General features: G+C 24.1%; 4 protein-coding genes across 4 annotated transcripts; all 4 read left to right on the forward strand.

Annotated features, from left to right (window-relative positions):
- The first annotated feature begins 63 nt into the window (after positions 1-63).
- On the forward strand, positions 64-2,397 carry LOC128965863 (DNA polymerase kappa-like). The gene is made up of 2 exons (XM_054312641.1): positions 64-664; positions 735-2,397. Exons 1-2 carry the CDS (start codon positions 186-188, stop codon positions 2,395-2,397), a joined length of 2,142 nt encoding a protein of 713 aa, XP_054168616.1. The 5' UTR covers positions 64-185.
- A 924-nt stretch (positions 2,398-3,321) lies between these two features.
- On the forward strand, positions 3,322-12,304 carry LOC128965994 (cAMP-dependent protein kinase type II regulatory subunit-like). Its single transcript, XM_054312793.1, has 12 exons — positions 3,322-3,750; positions 4,760-4,798; positions 4,864-4,916; positions 4,982-5,065; positions 5,147-5,188; positions 10,542-10,606; positions 10,670-10,826; positions 10,904-11,005; positions 11,492-11,566; positions 11,708-11,773; positions 11,868-11,991; positions 12,062-12,304. The coding sequence occupies exons 1-12, from the start codon at positions 3,507-3,509 to the stop codon at positions 12,190-12,192; spliced, it is 1,182 nt and encodes a 393-aa protein (XP_054168768.1). The 5' UTR covers positions 3,322-3,506; the 3' UTR covers positions 12,193-12,304.
- A 3,102-nt stretch (positions 12,305-15,406) lies between these two features.
- LOC128965679 (profilin-A-like) lies at positions 15,407-16,369 on the forward strand. The gene is made up of 3 exons (XM_054312422.1): positions 15,407-15,734; positions 15,803-15,977; positions 16,047-16,369. The coding sequence occupies exons 1-3, from the start codon at positions 15,612-15,614 to the stop codon at positions 16,142-16,144; spliced, it is 396 nt and encodes a 131-aa protein (XP_054168397.1). The 5' UTR covers positions 15,407-15,611; the 3' UTR covers positions 16,145-16,369.
- Positions 16,370-17,899: 1,530 nt separating this feature from the next.
- On the forward strand, positions 17,900-20,682 carry LOC128965677 (myotubularin-related protein 14-like). Its single transcript, XM_054312419.1, has one exon. The coding sequence runs from the start codon at positions 18,101-18,103 to the stop codon at positions 20,312-20,314; it is 2,214 nt and encodes a 737-aa protein (XP_054168394.1). The 5' UTR covers positions 17,900-18,100; the 3' UTR covers positions 20,315-20,682.
- Positions 20,683-21,328: the final 646 nt, after the last annotated feature.

Below are 21,328 nucleotides of genomic sequence, written 5' to 3' on the forward strand. Positions count from 1 at the left end.
ACTTTAGTTTGATTTAAATTTTACATTCAATTATAAATTACAATAAAACTCGTAATTAATGGCATTTCAAGTGATGAATGGATCACATGTTTTGTCTGAATGTTTGGCAAACGTTTGAAACAATCAGTGATTGAATTAATTTATTGAATATTTTTAGCAATGATTTAAATAATTAAAGAAAACAAATGGATAATAATAATAGACAAGAGATTGAGACCAATTTAGGTGACAATGGGGTGCAAATTAGTGGTAGTGATGGCGTACCAACCATTATGAATATAAATGACAATAAGGCGGGAATGACAGGTCTGGACACGGATCGGATCAATAAGATTATACACGAGTGGAGCAATGGATCCCATTTTCACTCATTTCAAACACGAAGACAACAACGTATCGATGGCCACATCAATGATATGAAAAAACATTTGTCAACAATAACTGTATGGCAACGACAACAATGTCTTAAAGAAGCAGACGTTTATGTGAAGAATATTGAATCTGAACGAGACATGAGTCGTATCATTGGTCTCATAGATTTGGATATGTTTTTCGCCGCCGTTGAGATCAAATACAATCCACTTCTCAAAGATAAACCCATTGCTGTGGGAAGTGAACAGATGTTGGGAACCAGTAATTACATCGCAAGAAAATATGGCATTAGGTTTGAGAAATATGATAATAACTACAGTATTATATCATAAGATTTATAAAATTTGTGTCCATTGTTTCAGACCTGGAATGCCCGGAGCTCTTGCTAAGCGTTTGTGTCCACAATTGATAATAATTAAAGGCAACTATTCATCGTATTCTGTGGAAAGCAAAGCAGTGATGAAAATAATCAGTGAATTTGATCCAAATTATATGAAAATGAGTTTAGATGAGGCATACATTGATTTAACTGAATATGTGATTGATATTTACTGTCAACAAAATGTAAACTTTGATAGATATTGTTTGAAAGACTGTCGCCAATTACCAGATGACATATGGGATACGGCATCTCTAGTGATGTCAAAAATTAGACAAAGAATCTTAGATGAAACACAATTGAGTGCCAGCGCTGGTATTGCTTGCAATAAAATGATTGCCAAAGTTTGTTCTGATATTAACAAACCTAATGGACAGCATATGGTTCGCGGCAATAGACAAGAAATTGAAGAGTTCTTAGTCGACACTCCTATTAGAAAAGTTTGTGGTATCGGACCAGTTAGTGGACAATATTTGACAGCACTTGATATCAAAACTTGCAAAGACTTGTATCACAAACGAGATATTATACGGTTTGCTTTAAGTCAACATAACTCTGATTATTACTTGAGAGTCGGTTTAGGAATTGGCAGTCATATAATCAGTGGCGACAATGAACCTCAAAAAAGTATGAGTTGTGAGCGCACTGTACGAGAGATTAGCTCTTTTGATGCCATATCTGATTTGATGAAAGAGTTGAGTGAAGATTTGGCGTCAGATCTCATTAAGCGAAATCAGAGCTGTAAAACAATTACTATTAAATTAAAGAAAATTACTTTTGAAGTAACACTTAAATCACATACACTTCCTTATTATACATGTGATTCAGAAACTATTCTTAATGTGGCAAAGAATCTGTTGGAAACAGAACTGAGTAATACTTCAGCAAATTGTCGCAAATATAGACTAATTGGACTCAAAGTGTCAAATCTTAAGTCAGATGATTGCGACAAAAGATCCACATCTCAGATGACTTTATCACAAATTTTTAAAGCTTTAAAAAGCAATAAAAACACAGAAACAAAAGTGATTAATTCAAATGAAACCACCGGTGATAATGAATTAACATTCAATGACATAAATGGTGATAATGAAGACATTTATACAAATGGATTAGATAATGATTTAAATTGTATTTCAAATGTATTTGAGTGTTCCGTTTGTTTTCAAGAATTTCATGATAAAGAAAATCTTGAAATGCATGAAAACGATTGTATCGATAAAATACTTAACATTACAATTGATAAATCAAATGTAAGTGAGACTCAAAATGATGAAAAAGATGACAAAAATGATAACAACGATGTCGAAGAATTGTGGCCAACGCTCAACATTGATAACAATGACAGCAATAAGTCTTACTTATGTCCCATATGTGCGAATCAATTGTCATTTAAAGATAACGTTGAGCTCAATGCACACATTGATGTTTGTCTTAACAAAAATATGTGTTTAGAGTTAACTAAAGTACCCACTCGTGCCTCCACTTCTAATTCAACGCCCAAACCGGTTAAGACAACTAAACGGATGCACAGCTCGGATACAAAACTGAACACAAAAAATAGTCGAAATTCTGAGTCAAACAATAAGAAAGTAGAGTCAAAAAAGTTGCAAAAAACTATCGATTATTTCTTTCATTCGCAATAATTAATTTTATACTTAATTGTTTCCAATTATAATAATTATTGTTGTTTCTGATTACATAATTTTATAAACTTCTTTAAAAATCTCCTTATAAACATTGTTAATATATTTTATATATATATATATATATATATATATATATATATATATGTATATAACTAAATTATTAAATCATAAAATATTAATAACATAATTTGCATTCAAAATGAATATTTATTATTTTTTAATTATGAAAATGTGTTACAAAAATAAATTGTTTAAAATATATAACAAGTGTTTAATTTAGTTGTTTAACAATGAGATATAAAATCGATTTGTATTTTACTTTGCATTATATATGATATGATGGGCGCAGTCGTCGATCACATCAATGGTTAATACAAAACATGAGTCACTTTAACACAGAAGTGGAGCCAACAGTTGTGCGAATCGTTTCAATCAATAGACAATCTATTCTTCGCAACGCATCCCCGGACTTCTCTCTCTCTCTCTCTCTCTCTCTCTCTCTCTCTCTCTCTCTCTCTCTCTCTCTTTCATTCAGTCTCACTCTCACTCACTACTCATATACAGTATGTTTTCATCTCTTGGTTTTTAATTTGTCTGATTCTGTACTCTAGTTTCTCTTCTATAGCCACGACTAGTAAGAGAAGCAATGATTTATATTTTGAGTGATTCTTTGTTTTATAATTAATGCATTCAATAATTATATTGATATAATATTTTTGAAATCAATTATTTGATAATTAATAAGATATGGTTTTATAGAAATTAAGATATAATAGTCAAACAGTGATAGACTATCTAAAATGAATGTGTGACCAAATAGGTGTGAGAGTAGATAAATATATATATTGTATATATTTCTAACTAAAAGTAATAGATTTTCAAACTCATATATAGCAAGTGTTGATGTGATCTCACGGATGATATCTGTTTTGATTATCTCACGTATGCTTAGAATATAGCGATAGAGAGGAAGTCTAACTCTATTTGATTTCAAGTGTCTGTCTCTCTCTCTCTCTCTTTCTCTCTCTCTTTCTATCTCTATCTCTAAGTGACGTTTCGCTTACCAGCGACTTGTGCTCAACACTAATGGTATTGTCTTAAGACATATGGTGGACATGAGTTTAAACCGAAGCAGATATGAAGTACCGGCAGAACTCACTAATCTTCTGCTAGACTTTACTGTAAGTGTTTTAGTGAACAAACCAACGGATCTCTTGGAATACGCGACCATTTATTTCAATCGACTTCTTGACGAAAGACAACATTCTGCACATCACTTGACTAATGTTAACGACAATGAAAACAACCATTTGATAGACGACGACAACGATTCCACTTCAAGTGATATTAGTATGAAATTTAGTATTTTTCATTTATTTAACAAATAATATGATATAAATTATAATTTAATTTAATTTAATTAATTAAAATAATTCTGTGTTTTTAATATAACAATTAATAAATGATTATAACTAATGTTAATAATATAAGTTATTAATTATAATTTAAATTTATTTTCATCGACTAAAGTTTCAACTAAAATTTGATTTAAAACTGCAATCAATTTACAAAATATACATTTATAAAATGTTATTTAATATTAGTTATAACAAATTATCTAAATTTTGATATTTTCATTTTATTTAATAGATATAAATTAAAATAAATTGAATTAATGATGTTTTTTTGTTTAAATAATTTATTGAATTAAGTAAAATTAATTTACTGTAAACATATCGTATATATATATATATATATATTAATATAGTTTAAACAATAATATAAATAAATATAATAATTATTATTGATAATATTAAATATACAATCTTACGAAAAAGATTAAAACAAATAAATATATCAATATATATACTGTATATTATGTTACAATAGGTATATTTATTATTGAAAACTATTACATTTCTATTTTTTTTAATTTTCAATTTTTAGTCATTTCTATTAACATTAAATTAGTTCATTAATTGAAATAATTTTATGTGCAGTAATTTGCAATATAAAAGTTTTAATTAGATTTTAAATAAAATATCACAAGTAGACTTTGAAATTGTATCATTAAATTTTAGTTAGAAATTAAGTTTTAAATAATATTTAACATATTTAAATGGTGCCATTTGTTATAAATAGAAAAAACAAATTTTACAATAGTTTATCTATATTTAATTTTTTATTTTAAAATAATAATAAATTTTTATATTTTGTTAATATATTTGGGAATTAAAATGTGTCCTAGACTTTTTCTAATTATTAATTAAAAACATAATATTAATTATTATAAGTTTTATAAATTATTAAGTACTGGTAAAATAATAATTTAAAAATTTAATTTATTTAAATATTTTAGAGCCACCGGTCAGACTGTCGTTTACACGAAGAAAGTCGGGTATAATGTTATAAATTAAAAAATATTATGCATTTAAATAATAATTAAAAATTAATTATATTTAGTATTTGCCGAACACTACGATCCGGAAGAGGACGAAGACGATGACAATGAAAAAGTCTTATAATTTAAATTGATTTAAACAATAATTAAAATTATAAAACATTTTTATTCATTTTACAGATTATTTATCCTAAAAGTGATGAACAGCGCCAACGATTAGGAGAAGCCGTTAAAAATATACTCCTTTTTCGTTCATTAGATCCGGTTAGTGATGAACTCAATAATTATTACTAATTATTAACTTTTTAATCATTTGTTTTATTTTCATTTATTTATGTCTTACAGTTAGAAATGTCTGAAGTAATCGATGCTATGTTTGAAAAGAAAGTAAGATTTGTTTAATTAAATTATATTTTTATGTAATAACTAATTAATATTAATAACGATTATTTGTATTAAAAATTCCAACAAAATTATATTTTTTATAAATATGTATTTGTGATAATATTATAATTTTACAATAGTATAATGTTATAATAATATTCAAAAACAGTTTTGATGGTCTATATAAAAAATATATATTTTAAATATATATTATTAATATATGGATTAATCTACAGTATATTTTACAAAAGTAATTATATACTCTATTAGATATATAATTAATAATATTGTATATAAAACTTTTTAAAAACATTTTGTTGATTTCAGAGCTCATACTTATAATTTTAAAAAATAATTTTATAATTAATATGAGTTATCACATGAAATCAAGTCTAAAGAAATATAAGTGTTTTACATTCAAATCTTATACAAGTTTTTTAGTCTATTCTTTGATCATAATATTATTCTTTTAAGAAGACCTAAAATATTAAAGAATTTATATTATATATAGGGTTTGTAATGATTCCCAAGTGAGGGAAGTTCCCTAATAAAATCCCTCCAATTTTTACGGAAAATAATTAAAATATTTAAGTTAGGCTAATAATTATATTTGTATATATTTTAAATACCTGTTATATTTTTTTAGATCTATACTAATGATACTGTATTAGAATTATTTATATAAACATTACATTACGAGATATTCAACAGGTTTTTAAATTTTTAAAATTTTATAAATCTTAAATTTATAAATCTTCTATAATATATAAATCTGTTAAATTGACTTCAGATTCGGATAAACCATAAAATATAAGATTAAGTGATGAATGTGTATACAAAATAACTCATCTCTTCGACAACAATAACAAAATATCAGTGATGAACAAAATATTAGAAAAATCGAGTTATAATTATGTATTTGATTGCATTTATTTGTGTTTTGTAATATAAAGTTTATAAAAATGAACATTTCAGACAATTATAAGTTTGTTTTGGCAATGCTATGCACTCTCAACTCGTTTATAATTGTTAGTTTATGTAATTTGAAATCATATAATATAAAATTATTTTTAAAAAATAAAATAATTGATGAAAAGTATAGTTTAAAATGTAGTTTTGTCTATTAAATGAAATAATCCTTAGAAACACTTTATTGAATCATTTCATTATAAATTAATTATTTATTTCTACAATAATTAAACCATTAAATTAATTTTATTTAACTTTTATTGATATTGGAGAATGAGTTAAAATAAAATAATATGAAAGCAGACATTTGGTATAATTTTATTTTAAAAATTATAAAAAATTATTTTAAAGATAAAGAAATGAATAAATATTGTAATAAATTATGTTATTTTGTGATAAAACAAGTTATAACTTTACTTTTACTCATAAATAAAATTTATATTTACTGTTAATAAACATATTAACTCATTTTCCTATTATCCGATAATATCGACTCTGATATAAATTATTATCAATTGTTTTTATATAATTTAGACAAATTATTAATTTAATAATTAATAAAAATCTTATAATTTATTAATTCATAATAGACTATTTAATGCTATTTTAACAATTGACTGCAATTTCTAAAAAACAATTCCTATCAAACTATTAAATTTATTGAACTTAATACAAAAAAATTATAATATTTTGAAATGTATTTTTATACATATACTGCATACAGATTGTATGTAATATACATATACAGGTATAAAGTAGTTTCAAAAGTTTATTCAATAAGAACTTGTCTTAAGGATACATCAAATAAAATATTTATATTTATTAATACCGAAATGAGTTTTTATTAAAAATTTATTATAAAAATCTAAACTTAATATTTATATTAGTAAAATTATAATAAAATATAGATTTTTATGAAACAAATTATATAGAAATATTTGTGTTATTGGTTACAAACTTTAATTTAATAAAAACAACAATAAATATTAATTAATGTGCACTAAATGTCGAGACACATATTAAGAGTTAATACAATTGTAGTCGCGTTAATATAAAACTTAATTTTATACGGCTATTAAAAATTTTTATTATTTTTGTTAAAAATTAAATATAAGTTATTTGATAAATTATAAAATATCAAAAATTTTCTTTATATTTACTTCATATTATATTTAATCTATTATATATATATATATATATATATATATATATTCGTAATTCTACAGTATTAGGAATTACTTATTTTTATTAAAATTACGAATATTCATTACAAAATAAAACGTATTATAATAATTAAGGCATTTTAATATTTATTATGAAATTTTTTTTAATTAGTATATTTTTTAAATTATTTCTTATAATTTAATTTTTAAAATGTTTATTTAATTATTATATACAATTGGTACATATTAAGATTTATATATTTATAAGTTATTATAATTTATTTATAATAATATTATTGTATTATACATTTAATTTACTGATATAAATATAAATTTATTAAATAATTAATTTTGGTATACATTGAATGAGAAAAATGACATGAGATTTATTTGAATCAATCATTTTTCGATTTGAATTATATAATAAAACAAATACTTTATTCAATAATTTTCATTTTATTTAATCGTTTATATTTATAATATTTTTGCCAATTTTCTGTTTTATGTTTTAAAGTAAAGTCATGCTAAATGAGATTTCATGGAATAATATATATAATAATACATTAGTAATAATCATGTTTTGAATTAATAACTTTTTAATATATAAATTGTTTAATTTAATGGTTTTTTGGTTTTTGGTTTAAACTCTATATAATAAAATTTTAAAAATATTTTTTAATTACAACTATGGTTTTCTATCACCAATACAATGAGTTTACTATTTCAATTCTATTTGGGCACCGGTATGCTAGCTCAGGGAGGGTACGATATCAGAAACTAAAGGAGATTTAAAAATTTTGTGAATTCTAAATAAGACTTAATAATAAATAATTAGACACGTCTTTTAGCATTTTTAGTTATAATATATAGTTTTTAAGAAAAATAAGCTTGATAATTAAAAAAGTAAAATTTAAATTTTAAATAACTTGTGAAAACATTGTATATCATCATGCACTTTTTTCTAATTAATACTATATTAGTAATAGAATATTTTACCAATTTAGTTTAATTAGCTAGCTCATGTAGTTTTGAGATATTTACAAAAGTAATATTTTCCATTATAATTGTTTATTAGATAAAATTGAATATTTATTAATTGAGATATTAATTATTGGTAATAATTTTAATGGGAAATACAGGTATTACTTTTGTAATTATATCAAAAACTACATGAGTTAGCTAATTAAACTAAATTTGTATAATATTCTATTACTAATTTAGTATTTATTAGAAAAAATTGCATGATGATATACAATGTGGTCCACAAGTAGTGTTGGCAAAAAAGAGAAATTTATAAAATAATAGAGAAATTTCTAGAAAGTTTCTAAAAGAAATTTCTATCTATGGGATCCCCATTTTAATTTTGTTATCTCGATATTTGCTATCATATAACAATACATTACCGTAAATATTATTATTAGTATTTTAATTATTAATTAGAGTAAAAAATTAATTAATTAAACTACAGTATGATATATATAATAAAATGATGAATACAATTTTACAAAATTAATTAATTAAATGTTTAAATAATTAAATTAATCACATTTGTATAGTACTGTACTATACTGTATAGTATAATATTATATCTATAATATTACAATAACTATAAATATGGGGATCCCATAGTATAACAGTAAAGTAAAATTTCTATAGAAATTTATTCCTGAGAAATTTTCTAGAAACTTTCTATTTGCTCATCTCTATCCACAAGTTATTTAAAGTTGAAATTTTAGTTTATTTACCAGAGCTATAATGCATAGAAAGATAATGAATTATATTATTATTTTAATGATACCTTAAATAGAGTTAAATTTATTTTTATTTATATCAAATTTTATGAAAATTATTTAAGATAAAGTTGTTCACAATCTTGTATATTACTGCTATAATATACTGTATATAATTTTAACACAAGAATTAGTAACTATTATAAATAATTTTTATATTATTAAATAAATATATAAAATAAGAAAATGTTTAAATTAATGTTTAGTAAACATTATCTAAAATCAATTTTACAAATCATATTATAATTTAATACAATTATAGACTTGTAATGAAAAAGTATTTATTCTTTATTTTTCAGGTGTTTTTCTGATATTCATTTAACTTATTAGTTGTACTTTTATTACATATATAATTAAATTTAAACTTAAATTGAAAAATATCATATTTCCTAAACTATATAAAATTTGGTATACATTCTTATTTAACATTAAAACAAAAATTAAGTTCTAAATACTGATTATTATTTATATAAAAAAACCTTGTTTTTAGTTATAAATTTTATTTTATAAATGTATAAAACGATAATGACTTGTGACTCACATTTACACTCACAAGTTGTGAGTAAATACAAAAATATATTAATAACCAGTTGAGAATGCTAGAAAGCATTTTCAGACGAACTCCAGGCGGACATAATAAACAACATTAATCATCTAACAACAACATAATTAAACACTAATTATCAAATTACTAAGTATGACATAATAAAGTCAACTTTTGTCATGTAAGATATCAAATGACAATATGACAAAAATAAACTAAACAATAAGCACTTAAGGTAACATATGATTTAGTATAACAAAAACTTTTTTATTCAATATGTTTTTATAATAATCATAATGAAAAATCCATATTAAGTATAATCATATGGGTGTCATAATTTAAAATAACGCCAATATAAATAATAATTGTTGTCTATTTTAATTTTTCAATATTCTTAATTATATTTTGATAATTATTTGCAAATCAAGTTTTAATTTTTTGACTGCTATTTTGCTTTTAAGGTATAGTTAAAAAAAACTTTTATAACAACATTCAATATTTACAACATTAAGATGTTTTATCCAAATCTAAACTTTGTCCGCCATATTCTTTATGTTCCTTAAGAAATAAGACAATTTCAATGCTGATCCCATATAACTTATTTTTGATGCTTTATCCAAATCTGAAGTCAAAACTTAAAAATTTTAAAAATCTGATAAAAGGATAAAAATATAGAATTTAGATTCTGTATTCATTTCAGTAGTTTATGACAATAGATAATGAAGTATTTGTAGTTTTATTTTGATATTTTGATATTTTATTTAAATTGAGTATTAAATGTCGTTTATAATACTTGAATCTATATAATAATAATAATGTAATGAAACTAATTATTATATACTGTACTGTAAATTAAGTTATATTATATTAATGTTATTTTTTATTTATAGGTAAAGGAGGGAGAGATTGTGATCCGACAGGGAGACGATGGCGACTACTTTTATGTCATATCAGAGTATATTATTTATTACTTTAAATGTTATATAAATTTAAATCATTGTTAATATCGATAAATTAGCGGTACATTCAAAATTGTGGTCACAACTGATGATGGAAATGAGCGAGAAGTGGGACAATACACCGATTCTGGAAGTTTTGGCGAATTGGCGCTCATGTATAACATGCCCCGAGCGGCCACTGTTAAAGCCATGACTTCAGGCTCACTCTGGGCAATGGTATAACATATATATATATATATATATTTATTTATTTATTTTGAAATCATTTCATAGAAATTTAATATATTGTTTAGAGTCGACATATATTCCGAAAAATAGTTCTCAAAAGAGCTTTTAAGAAGAGAAAAGAGTACGAGTCGTTAATAGAAAAAGTGGACATGCTCAGGTCACTAGAGGTTAGACCTACAAAACACCCACCTATCTATCTACCTATCTATCTACCTATCTATCTACCTATCTATCTACCTATCTATCTACCTATCTATCTACCTATCTATCTACCTATCTATCTACCTATCTATCTACCTATCTATCTACCTATCTATCTACCTATCTATCTACCTATCTATCTACCTATCTATCTACCTATCTATCTACCTATCTATCTACCTATCTATCTACCTATCTATCTATCTACCTATCTATCTACCTATCTATCTATCTACCTATCTATCTACCTATCTATCTATCTACCTATCTATCTACCTATCTATCTACCTATCTATCTACCTATCTATCTACCTATCTATCTACCTATCTATCTACCTATCTATCTATCTACCTATCTATCTACCTATCTATCTACCTATCTATCTACCTATCTATCTACATACCTATATATCTACATACCTGTTCTAACTATTTATTCATTCAATCTCTAGCACTACGAAAAAATGTCTTTAAGTGATGCTTTATTGCCGCGTAGATATATCGCCGGAGACCTCATTATAAAACAAGTGATTATAAAATAAATCTTAATTTATTTTATTTATATTTAATTATAATAATTAATTGATTGATTTATATATAGTAAATATACAAATATTATTATAGATAAAAATATTTATAATTATAGATAAATATATTATTGTTTATAGGATGATAAGGCAGACGGTATGTATTTCGTTCAGGAGGGTATCGTTAGGATTACCAGAATCACAGAAGTATATTAATTTATTTAATATTTTTAATTAACATTTTATAAATAATGAAATCAAATGAAAGATATAGTAATACTTATAAAATATGATCTGAAAGGAGGGTCACGAACAAGAATTGTCACGACTTGAAAAGGGCGGTTATTTCGGTGAATTAGCACTCATTACTCACCGACCACGAGCTGCATCTGCATATGCCCTGAGCCCGGAAGTCAAGTTGGCCTGTATTGTCATTATGTCATTATGTGATAATTACATTGATTTAATATAATTGTAATATTGATTGTATTATAGTTCTGGATGTACACGCATTTGAGCGTCTATTAGGTCCTTGTATGGACATAATGAAGCGCAACTTTAACCACTATGAGGACCAATTGGTCAAAATATTTGGCTCCAAATCAAATGTCGGAGACTTGCGATGACTGCCATCAAAAAGTTGTTGAGTTTAAGGACAAACAGCTTTAGGGCTGAATTATTGCACAATTAAATTGAATTCTTCTCCCAATTTCTGAATTTCCAGTTAACGGTGTTTTGCAGTCTAAACAATCCTTTTTATATTTCGTAAAAATATCAAATTGTATGGACAAACATATTAGTCATTGTTTTATATTCAAATAAATGTTATATCATTTTAATAAACAATTAGACAAAATATCAATTTTTAATTAGGTATTATTTTAATTGATTTTTTAATAGACAAATAATTTTTGCAATAGTCATCGGAGCTTTTTAATTAAAAATATTTATATTAATAACAAACAATATATTAATTAACTTAATTATAAATTTAATAAGTTTGTAGAAAATAGATAAAAAATTGTGTTCCCATTAATATAAATAAGTTTAGTTTTGGATTAACAAATTAAAATAATATAGAAAAAATATTTTCAATTTCCAAAACACCAGTAATTGTCTAAAAATAAATATTAAGTAATAAATAAAATACAATTCAAAGCAATATTAAATAATATCTAAAAAAATAATTGACAACAAATTAATTATTAAATGTAAAATTAAATGAATAAAACAAATTGTTTTTAGAGCAAAACATATTCATAATGAAAGACTCGTTAAAAAACAAATTCATGTGTCGGTCATATTTAAAACATAAATCCATTTGTTAAATATTAATACAGTATTTGTATCAAATTAATGAAATTAATGTGTATTTCAAATTAATAAACCCATTAGTAAATTAATAAAATCAATTTTCAAAGTTTTTACAAATGTCTTTAAATAATTATTGATATATTAAATATATAAATTACATATATAACTATAAAATATATTTTAATATTAAATATGTAATTAAATTTCATAATTATTTATACTGTATTTGATATTATGTTAATAGGAAATTGAGATGATTTATTTATTTGCAAATGTTTAAATGTGGTAAATAAATATATAAATTAAATAATAAATATAGTGTAACATATCGTACAAAAAGTTTGTGTAACAAAAATGTTGACAAAAATACAAACACGGATTCAAAATTAAAGACACATTTCATATAAGCGATGTTCAAAAATAGGTCGTCTTTCAAAAAAAAAATCAAATATAGTTTAAAGAATATTTGATAAATATTTCACATAACTAACTATATTTTGCAACACAACTATGATTTCTATTTTTCCTAAAATAACATTTTTTGTGAATTTTAAAACTTTCTTAATTATAAGTATACCGTATTTCAATCACTTTTAACACATTTTAACACCAAATTTAAAATTCTTAAACATAAGTAACTTATTTATTCTTTTAAAAATTTAAAACCAATTATTTTAATTTAAATTATATTCAATCAATACTTAAAACTAATATCATTAGAATAATAATTATTAAAAATATTATTTTTCTGAACATATTTTTTTATTATATGACATTTTATTTATTCTTTTAATTAATTATATTTTTTATATAAATGATTTTAATTAGTGTTAGAAATTAATAAATTAAAACATTTATTTAAATAAATAAAACATAATAGAATATAATATAATGCATACTTGTATACTAAACAAGATTTTTTTGCTTTTTTTGCAAAAAATATAAAAGTAGTTGTCATCATAAAAACAATTGCAGCAAAAAATATTTACATTAAAATTTTTAAAAACATTTAAAAAAAAAGATTTGGTCTTAAAAATTTTGTATACAAAAAATCATATTTTATATTTAGAAAATATTATTTGTCAATGAATTCAATAATATTATAATTAAGAATATAATTATTATAGTTTAGATTTAAATACTTTTTTTAATGAAATAAATTATATTTTAATTTCAATAAAATATTTTGCATTACTTTCTCACAAAACTTGAAAACTAAATCATTCACAAAATATTATTTTTTTGTAATGTTTCAAGAAATTCAATTTTTAGTTAAAAATTTTGTTAATAATACTATTAACATAAATATTCCAAATTTTTAAAATTAAAATTATATATACATTAATATATCATAAATTACTATAAATTACATTAATAATTGTTATATTAAGAAATTTATTAAATCGTTACAATTCATAAAAACATCGGACAATCAATATATAAACTTACATACAGTACACAAAAATAATTGATTGAGATATTAATTACATTTGTCTTATTATGACAACTACTTAATTTAAATATAATTAAGTAATTAGTAAACCCTAGTTATACTTAAACTTACAGTTAGTTTATAGTCCAAAATATGTTATAATAACTGTAAACACATTTTTGTATCATAACGTCAATAGAAAGCACTAATAAATACGTGAGTAATGAATGATTCAATCATATGATTAATAAATTTATTTATTTATTGAATTTTTACTATTGTTTAACAACTATTAACACAATCAATAAGTTATTAAACTTTACAATAAATATAATTAAATAAATAATAAAATTTATGTTTGAATTTATTTAATAATTTTTTAATGTTTTTCAAAATTGAAAATTCAAACAATTTTTCAAATTTAATATTATTTATTACAACTCCCGATGTAATGAAGTTTATGAATGATTTCTACCGGTGTTCACACCAGTCTATTAGCATAACATTACCGAATGTCAAGTAATATACTGTAGATTCTAATTACAAACTATTAATTTAGGAATAACTTTGTTATCTGTGTAATCGATTTTTGCTTAATTTCACGCAATATTCAAATAATAGATTATTACAAATTTTATCACACCTTTCCTAACCCACATCACCCAATCTAACCAATTAATATACAGTAGATATAAAGTAATGAAAAAAATTTGATGCTACAGATAACCAAAGTATATGTTAATTTAATTTTATCATTTTTAAGATTATACAATCAAAATTAATTATTATTCATTAAAACTTATTAGTATTTACTATTATCATTTTTTATTTTCATTTTATTGAATATTATTTATATTTATTTTAAACAAATTTATTAAAACCAAGCTTTATATAGATCTAATATATTATATAGTTTAAACAGATATGAGAATTTATCTAAAGTAAAAATTGAAATGAATTTGATTTAATAAATTTTGATATTAATAATAATTATTAGTCAATTACAGTATATATATATAAATGTGTTGGTAATGCTATAATATGGTTGTATAGACTATAGACTGTATAGTGTTTGAGCCAATGTGTGATCGGTAGCCATATTTGGGTGTTGTGTGTGATTAGTGTGTGTTTAGTGTGTCGTCAATGCCGTCAAAGTGTTGTAGTGTTGTATGTGTTGTAAGTGTTGTTCAATCAGTCAATGCATTGCTTTGTCTGAGTTGTGGTTACGTCTGAATCACTGAATCACTGAATTGAGTATCGATTGAGTGATTGATTGAATTGTATTAAATAGTGCTGAAGATGTCGTGGCAGACATATGTGGACAATCAGATCTGTGCTCAGGTGTCGTGTAAATTAGCGGTGATCGCAGGTCTGGCCGACGGTCAGATTTGGGCCAAATTCGAGAAGGATGTCTCACAACCGGTTTGTCACCAATACTAACCACTTTTTATTTGATTGGATTCACTTCTTGATTATAATTGTCACAACAGGTATCACAACAAGAACTGAAAGCAATAGCCGACGCTTTGAAAGATAATCCCAATTCATTTCAAGAACACGGCATACATTTGGCCGGAGAGAAGTACTTCTGTCTTCAAGCGGACAATACTTTAATTCGCGGCCGAAAGGGTAGTTCGGCGCTGTGTATTGTGGCCACCAATACATGTATGTATTATATGATGACTTATGGGTGTGTCTGTCATACAAATGTTTACATTTATATTGAAATGACAGGTCTATTATGTGCGGCCACTACCGATGGCTTCCCGCCGGGACAACTGAATACAGTGGTCGAGAAATTAGGAGATTATTTGCGGGCAAACAACTACTGATTGATTAATTAATTAATGCATTGTTTTATTAAAATTTTATTAAAAAAGCGATTTTCAAATAATGTAAATTTTCGTCGTTTGGATCCAAATATTACTCTTTTTATGTTTTAATTAATTAAATGAGTCATAAATTATTGCTTTTTATTGTAAAACAGTCGGTCGGACTCACAATTATGTAAAAGTTTTGAAGATATGTTGGATTAAAGTTTTATTCATTAATTAATTTTATATTAATTGAATAACTTATTGTGTAATAATTTTTAGTAAATTTATATCTAAGTAATTATTTATTGCTTTAAATAATTATTTATTTACTACTATTAGTTTATTTAAGTCAATGGTCTACATATAAAGTAAAGCGACAAAAATAGCGACAAATATGAGAGACCGGCATATTATAACACCGACAAACTTATTGACGACAATTATATGAGATATACATTACATACAATTGCAATGAGATATGAAATACCAGTTATATTATTATCATTTAATTCATTTAATCTATAATTGATTGACAATTGTAATGATATGAGTACTGGTAAGGGATATGATCTGTATTTTGTAAATCATGTTAACCACTAATTTTATAATATGCACATCACTACATATAATTTATATGGATATTTTTAGGCATTCCTCGGCTAACAAATCATAAGTAATAAAATATATGATTATTATTTATAAAATACTTCAAATGTTAACTCAAGGATTTCAATGCTATTCATAAAAATAAGTGATTTGTTAGACAAGAATACTAAATATTAATAGTAAAATATAGTATAACTTATTTTAATATTATAGTTATTATATAAACTATAAAGTTAATACTGTACTTCATTTTAAAATTATTATTTAAAATAAGTGGCTATTGTATAAAAATTGTGATAAAAAGTTTCAAAAATATCAAAATGATAATTTACATATTATTATTATTATTATATAATTTAACTGATCATTGGTTGCTGTCATTGTTATCATTATTTTTCATGTTTTTATCTAATATTTTTTCAATGAATTTCTGTCAAAATTAACACCCTTTTAATATAATGAACTTCAACTGCAGTTAAATGTAAATTACAGTAACTTTTAAACAAATAATTTGATAAGCAATACAATTGAAATACAATTTTTAATGTTTTATTATTAGATACTAATTTACAGTATATTATAATTTTTTAAAAACTTTACTGTTATGTGCATTAATTGATACACTTTTGAATTTATCAAATAATGTATTGAGTTTATAATTAATGTCAATTTTATTTAATAATCGGTATAATTAAATTGAAAATTTATTATTTGGTTGAATGACTAAATAAAACATTAATGGATAATTTATCAAATTTATTTGATCATTAATTATAAATTTTTGATAAGTTTTAGCAAATAACACATAAAACACAAAATAGATTTAACTAATAGTTGTGTTATAATTAATAGCAATTATAATAATCAAATCAATGAATATATAATGACATTAATTATTAAATTGTATCATTTATTGTAATATTTATGAGTAAATTAGGGAAAATATTAAATATATTAAAAATTTAATATTATAATACAGTATAATAATATAAATTACAACAAATACTGTATAAATTTATTAAACTAATATTATATTAAATAGCGTTATATTAAATAGCGTTATATTAATGGATAGTATGACAGTGTAGTAGTCATACAAATACAGTATTACAGTATAATGTAATGTAAACTACAGTACAATATAGTGTATAATACACTACAGTATATGATATGACTATTAATTGATTCGTTTATTTAGTATTTGTCGCCAAAAATGGAGTCAATGTGTGATTGAATTGATGTTAATATTTATGTTAAGCTATGAGTTGTAAATCAATTAATATTATTAATAATATTAATAACACTTTGATTACAATCAATGCAATGATTATTTGATTAGACATCACATGTGTTGACACCGCAGTCATGGATGGACTCAAAGACATTGAGTTGACCTCAGATGACTTGCGACGACTTCTCGATTTATTCTCCATTTGTCACTATAAGACCAAAGATAGTGATAAAAGAAGTGATTTTATTGAAACCATTTGTGTAAAACTGTTTGCTAAAGACTATGACGATCTCGAGATCATCAACAATGATAACGGAGAGTTGGCCTCAAGTTATCCGTCAAAGATTATTATACCACACATCTATGACATGAACAATGCTAACAGTGATAATTGGGATGAAGTGGATTCACACGTATCACCCATCAAGAGATGCAATACTTTGACTAATGATACTAATGGTCACACAATTGCTATGCCATCGAGTAATGGCACAAATGGCACATCACATGCCAACAGACGATTAGATGTTAATAAATTAAAAGACTTGATTAGTAGGGCTCGAGTGGCCCGATGTAGGGCTCGATTCCCGATTCCAGTTATACTTTGTAACAATAAGTATATTTGCCGATCGGCCACATTGTCCGGCGGACCAGAAATATATGGGCGATCAGGTCTTGACTTTTTATTTAGTGATTACCGAAATAATAGTGATGTGGACAGTGATGTGACACATAATTTGAAAACTCATTTATCTGATGTCGAAACTACTTCCACATCAAATGCCGGCTTATCTTTAAATATCAGTGATAGCAGTCATCTGTTCTCTAAAGTCAGAAACAGAGATATTGAACTTCTTAAATATCTGTCAGTTGGATATATCTGTGATCTAATGGTGGAGAAGAAAAAAGTAAAGTTTGGGATGAATGTGACTTCCAGTGAAAAGGCCGATAAAGAGAGTCGATATCAAGAGTTCACTATAATGTCTTTGCCATACCCTGGATGTGAATTCTTCAAAGACTATCGTGACAATGGATATTCAGCTGAAGGTTTAATATACGACTGGAAACAGCATTTTGTTGACGCAAATCTCATTGTTCCCAACAATGACGGCATATGTGAAGGTCTTAACATTGATTGGAATCAATACCGTAATTGGGATGTCATTAAACTGACACAAAACTATTTAAAACTTTTGTTATTATATTTCAATTTAAGTGACTCTTCAATACTGATCCACTGTATCTCTGGTTGGGACAGAACTCCATTGTTTACTTCATTATTACGACTATCCTTATGGGCCGATGGAAAGATTCATCAAAATCTTAGTCCAATAGAGATGACATTTTTAACCATTTCTTATGACTGGTTTTTATTTGGCCATAACCTCAATGACAGACTCAATAAGGGCGAAGAAATTCTATTCTTTTGTTTCTATTTTCTTAAATATATAATAAGTGAAGAATTTTCTATTGATTTTCTTACTAATAATTGTTGTAAAGAACGCAAACATAGTGTCGACCATTTGGTTAATACCGATGTCTCACAAATACTTCTCGATGGACATAATAATTGTGGTAATTATAGAGGAAGTTCGACCAGTTTGAACAGCAACTGTAGTTCAACCAGCACTAGGAGTCAAGATAACTGTCCGCCTTTATATTTTCCTATTTGTAATACTGAAGATGCGTTTCTCATCAAATCAGACAGAGATAATGGTTACGGAAAAACACCACCGACTTTGACTAATAGTGAAGAAGGATATGCTATGTTTGCCACTCCTGTTAATTCAATTATAAATAAATTGGATGAATCAATGCTTAAGAAGAGTACTTCAAGTACTAATAGTACTGTTACTTCATCCGGATATAACACTAATATAACACAACCCGTTGCTATTCCTGCAAATGCTTCTCATAAATCACATAAAATAGATAATGACTTATCATCTTTAAGTCGGAGTGACAGTTGGCAACTGGTCTCCGATACGGGTAGTATTCGTGAGACATCATTGCGTTATTCATCTCCCGATTCATTATCATCACCCAAAACAAATGGCAATTCAATAGATACGTCTTCGAGTAGTAATTCAGATAATTGTGATTTTAAAAATTCATTTTTAAACAATAATAAAAAGGATCGCATAAATAGTAATAATGGTAAAGACTTGTCTAAGACAACTCAGAGACGAGAGAGACTTCAAGCAGTCCGAAGTATTTTCTATAACTCATATTCTTCGGCCATTGGATTCAAATTCAAAAACGGATTGAACGACAATTCGGCCCGATTTTCCACATTACTCGACCAGTTCGCCGGTCTCTACTCGACCCGAGTCACTGCTCCTCATTAGTGTTGGTGACTATCACTGCCTAATGTCAACTAAATTACTGCCAAAATTGAGTTAAATATTTTTTAATGGGTTTTAATCACTTTTTAATATATAAGAAATGCAAATAATTAGGTTTTAAATATAATATTAATTATTGTTAAGAAATGCCGTTTTATTAACTGACATGAGTTTGCATTAAGAATTAGCCGATAAACAAAATATTAACAAATCTATTACTGTATAAGTTTAATGAAAATATTGACACAATTTTTATATTATATTATACAGTATCTAATATTTATGTCAATTGATATACAGTGTGGTAACTGAGTTGCATAATTATTTTTGATAAATTTTATAAATATTAGTTAATGATCTTGCAACATTTTATCAGTTAATGCGGTATTTATAATAATAATAATATATATATATATATATATACTGTATAAAACAAAATATATATAAAATTTTTAAGATTATATATTAACAAATTTTTAATTATTACCATCATTAATGTATGGAGCTTATTTTTTAATAATCGTACGGTAATTATTTTTAACTATTGTTTTTATTATTAGTAATAAAATTAAAATCATTTTTAATTAAATTAATATTATTTTAAAAATTTGTTCGCATTGCTCAAATATGACATAATCAACAAACTAACAGAGGTTTGTATACAATACAATACAATTAGTTATACAACAGTATAATAATTTGTAAAAATAAATGTCATGTTATGTCCCGTCCTGTCGTATGTATGTTACAGTATTATATAACTGTATAAATGGTTATTTAAAAATGTATGATTTTTATACTTTAATTATAAAAATAAAGTATAAATATTTTGTATGCATTATTATATATAATTACAATAGATTAGAGAAACTAAAATTTCAATTTTACCCCATGTTATTTATATTTATAAAAATTTCATATATATTTTTTATATAAAACTTATTATATTAATGCTTAATATTTGTTTGTTATATAACATTAACTAAACAAGTATGATTATTTGCAATATGTAAATAT

This window comes from Oppia nitens, unplaced genomic scaffold (assembly GCF_028296485.1).
Source record: "Oppia nitens isolate AA-2021 unplaced genomic scaffold, nextdenovo-longstitch-racon4-pilon3 scaffold18_pilon_pilon_pilon, whole genome shotgun sequence".
NCBI classification, from domain to species: Eukaryota; Metazoa; Arthropoda; class Arachnida; order Sarcoptiformes; family Oppiidae; genus Oppia; species Oppia nitens.

Bases quoted from the DNA above. Each gene is read 5' to 3' on its own strand.
- LOC128965679 (XM_054312422.1), top strand. From the start codon at position 15,612: ATGTCGTGGCAGACATATGTGGACAATCAGATCTGTGCTCAGGTGTCG. The intron at 15,735-15,802 runs GTTTGTCACCAA...TTGTCACAACAG, and splicing joins AGAAGGATGTCTCACAACCG to GTATCACAACAAGAACTGAA. The intron at 15,978-16,046 runs GTATGTATTATA...TTGAAATGACAG, and splicing joins TATTGTGGCCACCAATACAT to GTCTATTATGTGCGGCCACT.
- LOC128965994 (XM_054312793.1), top strand. From the start codon at position 3,507: ATGGTGGACATGAGTTTAAACCGAAGCAGATATGAAGTACCGGCAGAA. The intron at 4,799-4,863 runs GTATAATGTTAT...AATTATATTTAG, and splicing joins GTTTACACGAAGAAAGTCGG to TATTTGCCGAACACTACGAT. The intron at 4,917-4,981 runs GTCTTATAATTT...TTCATTTTACAG, and splicing joins AAGACGATGACAATGAAAAA to ATTATTTATCCTAAAAGTGA.
- LOC128965863 (XM_054312641.1), top strand. From the start codon at position 186: ATGGATAATAATAATAGACAAGAGATTGAGACCAATTTAGGTGACAAT. The intron at 665-734 runs GTTTGAGAAATA...CCATTGTTTCAG, and splicing joins GCAAGAAAATATGGCATTAG to ACCTGGAATGCCCGGAGCTC.
- LOC128965677 (XM_054312419.1), top strand. From the start codon at position 18,101: ATGGATGGACTCAAAGACATTGAGTTGACCTCAGATGACTTGCGACGA.